Here is an 8676-nt window from a genome sequence, read left to right on the forward strand (position 1 = left end):
CCAGCTGTCTGCATCCAGCCTTTTGCTTTTGGAGTAGAAGTTCACTGTGGTGCGAGTTCTCCGACCTTCCTGAAGGAGCAGAAGGTAGAAATGCTGTTCCTAGAGTTAGGATATTGTGTATTCAGTGCTGCCAAGGAAATCAGTCCTAATGGAGATGTTTTCTGGGGAGTTCCTTACTATGTAGTGGGAAAGATGCAAGCTGTGCAACCTACAGAGAGGTTCAAATGGATTTATAAGGAATCGGGTGTGGAAGGTGGTGCATGGGAAACATCATCCTGCTTTAGCAATGAGAATTCAGTTATGTTTCACCTTTCATTGTCCTGACAAAAAGTATCATCCTTTACAAAGAATATTTACATTATTTACTTACAGTATTATTGTAAATAGCTAAGAATTTAAAGTTATTTTGTAAACTCTTATTCCGTTTTGGCTTTAAGGGACTCTGCTCTTTGATTTTTGGTCATAGGGCAAAGCACATCAAGAGATCAAGTTCATCCAAAGACTTTACTATTCTTAATAAAGATTTTTATATTTTTCTGTATTTTTGTACACTACTTTCATACTTTGTATGTACTATTTTTTCATAGTCCAATACTGTAAATTAAGAGATCCACCCTCTGGTTTTCTGTAAATCATATTTACATTATTCTGTTTACAAAGAATAGAAACCAAACAGCTGGACTTGGGATGGTGTTACAGCTTAGCCACAGCACGTTTAAGTTCTTTGTTCCTCCTGCTCAATGCATCATCTGTGTTTTCCTTACAGATGGCACACGTGTGGCCTCCTCCACAGGCATAGACCTGCTTCTGCTGGATGACTTCAAACTGATCATTAATGATGTCTCTTACCACGTCAGACCACCAAAGAGAGGTAAAGCAGCCTGCTTCTGCTCAGCACTGGGAGTATATCTCAGTATTCAGTCCCTGCTTCACTGCAACATGCTTTATTAACTTGTTCAGGAGCACAAAGTGTTGTTTCTAAAGGGAAACCTCCTGGTTTCTAATCCTGCCCTTGGAGCCCAATTTAGAGATATCCAAATAATCAGAATAATCACTAATGAAAAGCAGATATTTCATTCTGTTCAAAGCTAGTGCCCCCAGCCCTCAAGAGGAATAAACAAAGAAGTAGAATTCCTTTTAATTTCTAAGTTTTTCAAATTTTGTTATAATTACTGGAGAGTAATTTAATTTAACTCATTCTGAAGGAATACAGTACAAGATGGGAATTAGATTGAAACTTAGATTGTCTGGTTTGGAAGAATAAATTGTTGCTTCCCCTGACAGCTAACATTGTTTCCATTTAAGTGTGGTACTTTGCAGATAATATTGCAGAATAAATATTGCAGATAAACCTCAAAACCCTGTTAGCTACCAAACAGTGAAATAAAGGAGACTGTGCCCTTAGAAGAATCAGGTAGGAGGGGAAGGGAAAGCAACCTATTTTGAGACAGTAAGAAAATCCATTTCAATAATATTCTTTGAACACGTGTGATTTTCAAGATGTGAAAACCTGCAAAGAAGCTTTTGAGACATTTCAGCATTACTGGGGAAGGCGGGAGCTCAGTGTTTTTATCTGCCCTCTTTCTTCTGGGCAGCTTCATAAAACACCAGGTTCTTGCATGCCTGTAGTTACCTCTGAGGATTTAAACAAGAGGGACAGCTTGGGAAATGCTGTTTCTGTTTGGCTCTTGGCTCACAGATGTGGGAGATTTTATTGTTCTGTTATTCTGGAATTGGGAGTGCAGTGTACAGGGTGTGATGGTCTTTCTCCCCTAAATGTGGGGTAGACTGACCTCTACTAGAGATGTTTTTTTTTTTTCCCCATCTCATTAAAAGCACCTTAGCAGAAAGCTCTCTGCTTATACTGGATATCTGAACCACTGGTTGCCACACACACCAAGTTACTCTGTCACCCACTGTGTGCTGATAGGTGAGCTCTGGGATCACCAAGGTTACAGGAAATTGTCTCCTAGGATGCACTTGCCAAGGAGATTTCTATAGTTTGTGCTAAAATTATTGTGCCTGCAAATAGGCACTGAAATTAGTTCTGTCAAACTTTTCAGCTCTTGCTTTTGCATTTTTACAAGATCACCTTGTGTGTTTGAGAATGGAAATGCCAGAATACTGCAATTTTAAATAAGTACTTCTTGATGTTTGCCTCATTAGGAACACATGGATTTTTCTTTGTAGGAGAACAGGAGCCCTTTAACTAGAATGAAATTATGTACTTTGTGTGTCTTGGCATAGGCAGCTGAGTCACTTTTTTTCTTTTGAGCTGCTGGTGTTAAAACTTAAGCTGTCCATAGCTTTTTGAGTTGGTGAAATCGTATTTTGATACCTTTAGGTACAAGTCCAAGGATGCTACAAAAAATAATTTTTTTATTTGGTTAATGTCAAAATATTTTGCTTTAATTTCAAACTTCCTTTTTTTTTCCCATGTGGACTGTAAAACAATACAAGTAGTCACAACTCCTTTAAGAACTGGTATCCTCTAGGAATCCTTTTTGAGTTTCAATGCAAGGATAAAAGTGTCTTTGAGTCGTGGCCCTGTTCTTGTTTCTAGATACTGTGTGGAAGAGCTTCACTCTTTTGCAGGCAACACAGCAAGGGGTGTTACCCACAGAGCACTGGGAAACAATTCCTGGCCCTGGCACTCCAAGTGCTGCTGATGAGGCTGTTGTGGGGTCCCTAACCCACAATGTTCAGTTGCCATCACCAATAACTCTGGTTGCTGGTGGTCTGTATTCTGAATTATGCCCGTGTCTTGACAGCTGGTGTGATGGATCGTAGCTAGTTTAGTTTGTTTGTCTTATATATAAATATGAATCAGAAGCAGCTGTTGGATAATCTGGCCAGCTTTTTAGGACACCTGTCTTTTCCTTCTTCTTACCAAATTTTAGGAGTATCCAGTAGTAAGGCCTGCTTTTCTTTCAAGGGAGTCACATTGTCTAAGAGTGCTGGAGCTCTTCCAAAGGCCTCTTTGTTGAGAAGATGGTTTTGTTCATTTCCAGTGCAGACTAATAGCAGTTCCCCAAGGGCCCTTGAGCAGCCCTGTGGGCACAGTGTGTTAAAGCAGCCTCTGTTTTTCCCTAGAGCTCTTAAGCCATGAAAATGCCACGACGCTGAATGATGTGAAGACGTTGGTTCAGCAGTTGTACACAGCCTTGAGCATCGAGGAGCACCAGCTGAACAAGGAGAAGGAGCTGATAGGGAGACTAGAGCAATTGAAGGAGCAACTAGCGCCTCTAGAAAAAGTAAGGAGTGTCTCAGTGTGTTGTATTTATCCTCCAAATGGAGCCTGGATGTATTTCCAGGTTTTAATTGGGTCCCTGGCATGCTTCAAATAGCTTTAAGATCACTGAACCAAGTGTTTACCAAACCATGTCTGCTTCTGGTTTCTGTGGAAATATTTTGTTTCCTTGCTTCAAGTAGTTGGAAATGAGCTTGTTAGTAAATAAAAGCTGGGGCTAATGCAACAGAACATCTCTGAACATAGAGAAATAAATACTGTCCTGAGACATTCAGAGCATGCTCAAAGTGACAGCAAGATAGTGATGGTAAAGAAGCTGAGGTTTGTTTGTATAAGGATCATGCATAATCAAATCATGTTTCAAACCACTTAGTGTTGCTATTAATATAAGGGACTGATTTTACATTATTATCTCTTAACAATATTAACATAATTACTTCTGAGACTGCAAGATGTGTGTTTCTGCCTTCTGCAGGTAAGGATGGAGCTCAGCAGAAAAGCAGAGAAGAGGACAACCTTGGTGTTGTGGGGAGGCCTGGCCTACATGGCCACTCAGTTTGGGATTCTGGCCCGCCTCACCTGGTGGGAATACTCTTGGGACATTATGGAACCAGTCACCTATTTCATCACCTATGGTAGTGCCATGGCAATGTATGCTTATTTCGTAATGACCCGCCAGGTAGGACTTGATGTGCTGATATTGACACTTCAGTAGAAGACTTTCTCTGGGCTCTACTCCCTAGAAAAATAGCAAAGTTGTGCCTGGTAGAAGCTGCTTTGCCCCTTCCTTATCCTGTCGGAACACAGATGCCACTTGTTTGATTTGTGCTGGCCAGGGAGGTGCTGTGGGCTGTGGGGTGTTCTCATGGTGGTCCTGGCTGGTTGTCTTACCAGAAATACTTTTCTAAAAGTGTTAGGTGACTGACTGCTGTAGCCAAACAGATTCATCTGCTGGCAGATATGGTCAGTACAGACAGGTGTGGCTGCCTGAGATACCTTCTGAGCTTCAAGGAAGCCCACCTCTCTCACATGCCATGCTGGCCTTGTTAAAGAGCCCAAGGATCAGGCATCTTGTCACAGTTCTGGCCTCCCATCCAGATGAAGAATCTGTCTCTGGATCCTTGTAATTGTGACAGATTCTCTATGGATTTTCTAGTGCATGGTTTTTTATCTCATCAGTTCCTAATTCTGCCTAAATAATGAGGAAAGGAAGGCTCAAAGTGTCTCTGCTGTCACAGGGCCGTCAGAACAGATGCTGCAGGTGTTCCAGCATGGTGTCCCAAGGGTCTGTCAGCTGCATCGTTTCAGGGGCAGTATTTATAGCTTTTATCCCTCCTTTTTTCCCCACAAACTTGTCAGTATGAAATGTTAGTTCTTCTTGTCTCTGCATGGAAGGATTCGCACACTGGGGACAGGAGGAAGGTGCTAGTAACTCACTGCTGGAGTGTAACAAATGAGTAGAGAAGCAAGTGTCTGACTTTGCTGGGTGTGGCTGGCATGGAGTTAATGTTCTTCAGAGCAGCTGGTGTGGTGCAGTGTTTGGCATTTGTGACCAAGACAGCCTTGGTAACACAGCAGTGCTTTTGCTGTTGCTGAGCAGTGCTGGTACAGCATCAAGGCCTTCTGTGGTTTTTGTTCTTCCCTACTCTGCCCCCTCCCAACCCCCTTTTTCCCATCTCAGGGAATAGGGGGTGTGTGAGGTGTTGTGAGGGAACACATCTGGGACAGCTGCCCTGAACTGACCAAACTGATTCTCCATACCACATTGATGTCACATCTTGCAGTAAATTGGGAGGGAGTTTCTCCATAGCAGCTGTTGCTCAGAGTCTGGCTGGGCATTGGTCTGCTGGCAGGAGGTGGTGGGTTTTATGTTGTTGTTGTGGGTTTTCCCCCTCAGTTATTAAACTGTCTTTAACTTCACACTTAAATCTTTCTTGTTTTTTTCCTACCTTTGGGTGCTCTTCTCTCTCCCATCCAGCTATGCAGCAGTGAGTGACTGGGTGGGGGTTTAGCTGCTGGCAGGGATCATCCACCACTGTGTGAGCTTGGACCAGGCTTGTGCCTTCTGTCAGGAACTGGTTATTCTCCCAAAAACACCCGAGACACTGTGCTATGGCATCCTGTGCTGCCTCCCTGCTGTAGCTTTATTCCTATTTTCTCTCCTTTATTTCTCTTTAGGAATATGTTTATCCAGACGCCAGAGACAGACAGTACTTACTATTTTTCCATAAAGGAGCCAAAAAGACACGATTTGATCTAGAGAAATACAATCAACTCAAGGATGCAATTGCTCAGGTAACAAGAATTTTTCCAGAAAGAAGATAAAGAAATTACTGCTTGCTAGCTCTTCATTACTGTTAATAGACACACCTCAAGCAAGAATGAATGTATCTTAAGTTTTTAGCCCATTTTCCTGTCCCCACTGCAATCACTGAATTGGCTTTGATATTACCAGGAATAGAAGTGGAAGTGTAAATCAACATGAAACCAATATCAATCTTTAAGGGCCTTTCGGAAACTGCTGGTAAATCTTAAGTTGTTTCAGATTTTTTATGCCTCAGAGGAGCCTAATTCAAGATTTCTTTTCTTCTCAGCTCCTACACACCAGATGGATTTAGTGAGGAATGAAGTCTTGCATCCATTCAGTTCAGGTCTTCCTGACATAGCACTTCAGTGCAGTCCTGGAAAATAATGTTCAGAAAATGTATCTGTATTTTTTAAATCAGTGGGGACAGATTTCTCATACTCTGGAGACAGACACTCTTGACAGATTATCCACATTGTGGGATCTGTTCAGCAAAGGATAGAGATGTTTCCTTGTGTTTCTCAGAGGCTTATTGCAGAAGGATGGTGTGAGCAGAAAAAGCAGAGTTACCACATTATTTTTCACTGCTCTCTATCATCCTTTATTCCCAGGCTCTGGAAATGACAGTGTAAGATATCCAAGGCAAGACAAACTCTACCTCTGGAAAGCAAACTACATAAGGAAGGACCCAAAGGTCTTTCTCTGGTTTCTTATGCCATGTTGAATACAGATGCCATTGGATGGCCCTATTTTCCTGGAGCTTTTCTTCTAGAATCAACCATCCCTAATAATCTAGTTGGGATGTTGGTTTGTTGGATTTTTGTTGGCTTGTTTTGAAAAAAATTCCAGTGACTTTATGGGGATCCAAATCTCCCCTACCCTATTCCTTTACGTGGCTGTGTGCAGACAACTTCAGAGAAATACAGCTGAGAATGGTTTTTGTAAATATGAGCTTTCAACTTTTGGGTAAATTCTTGCTGGACAGAGAAAAAACAAGGAAATGTGTGAAAGCTTTTCTTTCTCTAAAGGGAAATGGTATTGGGGGAAGCTGTTTTGGGAGCTTGTGCTTTATAACATGTCTTTTACTTTTAGGCAGAATTGGACCTTAAGAGGCTTCGAGACCCACTGCAAGTTCATCTGCCCATCCAGCAAATTTCTGAAAAGGACTGATCAGCAAAGAAGCTTTGAACCCCGGCAAAAAACCTGTTCATAGCTCTTGCCTTTTTTAATTAAAGCATTGCAGGTGGAAGCTGGGACGTGGTGTGGGGGGTGGAGGGTTTTTACCTTTAATCAAGACAAAGGACTGTAAAGGGGAAAAATCTCTTAAATCTGAAGATGGGACATTGTGGAATGTTAGTTCTGAAAAGGGCTTGGCAAATAGTCACATTTTAAAAACTGTCAGAATGGCGATTGTGTACAAATACAGGATTGGGGGGATTCATGAAGAGAATGTAATGCTGGGGTGTAGGGGTGTCTTCTTCCAGCTTTGCAGGGTCTGCCTCTTGATAAGACACCAGCAGCCTGCTTAGCTTTTTAAATTTTCCTTTACCTGATTCCAATCTCTCTTTCTCTCTTGAAAAAAAAAAAACCAAAAGGAGAAAAAAATAAATGAACAAAGAATCCAAGCCACCTGGAGCTCTGGCTGGTGATCAGAACTTGCACTCCACCGCCATTAACACGCACACTTCTGGTCAGACCTGGTCTCTTTTATAAAGTTACTACAAGACTGCTTTCTACTGGAAAACCGTGAGCTTCCCCTTCCCAGCCCACCCCCTGTGCTCCACTGACTTCCTCCTTTGCTTATTTGTAGCACAGATTGGTTGTAGCCCAGTGAGAGAAGGAATGAGTTTTCTTCTGGACATTTGATAATCGATGTTTTGGATTATTCCGAATAACTCTCGAAACTTTGCGTCCCAATGCCCTTGAGCTCCTCCTAGAAATCCATGGCAGCATTGCATGAGCGGTTTTTTATATTCAGTCTTAAGGTAGGGAGGTTCTCCCCTTCCTACCCCCAGTCTGAGAGCCACCTGGACTGTGAAATTAGGGAGGCCTTAAAGGATTGCAAAACTGTTGCCAGAATCATGAGTCCCGCTTTAAAATGAACATGGAATAATGAAACTTGGTACTCGACTGCTTGTGTAATGGGATAGAAGGTTTCACATATTGTCAAAGCATTTCCCTTGCCCAGAGGCTTTTTGAGAGCCCGGGGATCTTACAGTGCAAGACACAGAACTGCTTTGGTTCTGCAGCACTTTCCCCTGATCAAGTAGCTTTAAGTGAACTTTGTGTCCACAGGTCAGAATTTCTTAGGAGTGGCTAATGACATCTCTTGTTCTTAGCTAAAAAGAAATAAAGGCAGGAAGGTCAACCCATTGCCCTCTCTCTTAGCCAAGGCTGGCTGCTTTCTAAGCAGATAAAACATCTCTTCACTCAAAGCAGGTCAGTCTGGTTTAGCACCCTGCTGATAAATGCTGTGGAGACAGGATGAAGGTGGGAGAAGGACACTAAGCTTTATATACAGAAAGGCTGGCTGCTTCTTTTTGATGTTTCACTACTACTCCTCACTGTGTCATGGAAAGAGGCTTCTGGGGTGTTTTTGGAGAACCATGTTTTAAAAATATAGGAAAGAAAATAATTCAGTATTAACTAGATGCCAGGTGCCTTGCAGATGTGGAAACACAGCTGGGATTGCTGCCTCTTCTCACTCAGTGGCATGTTGGACCGAATGGGTGCATGTTTCTAGTTTTGTTTTTTTTCTTCCCTCCCCCTTCTCCTCTGTCTTTCCATTTAATTACATTGTGTGATTATTTTTTATCTGTTTTATCATGTTTGTGTGATGAGTTTTAAAAGGAAAAAAAAAGTGAACACAATCCTGTAGCTGAATCCTTGGTGTGTGTTTGGGATGAGGGAGGGAGCATGGAGAAAAGTCCTTCTTTAAAAAAAAAAAAGAACAAAAAAAAAAAAAACCTGAACATGTGTAAAATCCTGTATCATTTATGAAATATGTATAAAAGAGCAATGTACTTCTGGAACAATAAATAACTATTCAATTTTTGAATCAGTGCTCTTGAATAATGTTGTTTTCCCCAGCTGAGAAGAGAATATTCCCTGTGTGGCAGCT

General features: G+C 41.8%; 1 protein-coding gene across 2 annotated transcripts in view; it reads left to right on the forward strand.

The window, feature by feature from the left end:
- MCU (mitochondrial calcium uniporter) overlaps nt 1–8613 on the forward strand; it is an 85037-nt gene extending 76424 nt beyond the window's left edge. The window contains exons 4-8 of one of the 2 annotated variants that reach the window (XM_059851016.1): nt 767–871; nt 3094–3254; nt 3726–3929; nt 5429–5545; nt 6648–8613. In XM_059851016.1, the coding sequence (XP_059706999.1) occupies nt 767–871; nt 3094–3254; nt 3726–3929; nt 5429–5545; nt 6648–6725 (665 nt within the window). In that variant the 3' untranslated portion in view covers nt 6726–8613. The remainder of the gene's footprint in view (nt 1–766; nt 872–3093; nt 3255–3725; nt 3930–5428; nt 5546–6647) is intronic. The other variant, XM_059851015.1, reaches the window with a different exon arrangement.
- Nucleotides 8614–8676: the final 63 nt, after the last annotated feature.

The sequence above is a fragment of the Haemorhous mexicanus genome, chromosome 7 (assembly GCF_027477595.1).
Source record: "Haemorhous mexicanus isolate bHaeMex1 chromosome 7, bHaeMex1.pri, whole genome shotgun sequence".
In the NCBI taxonomy this organism is placed as follows: Eukaryota; Metazoa; Chordata; class Aves; order Passeriformes; family Fringillidae; genus Haemorhous; species Haemorhous mexicanus.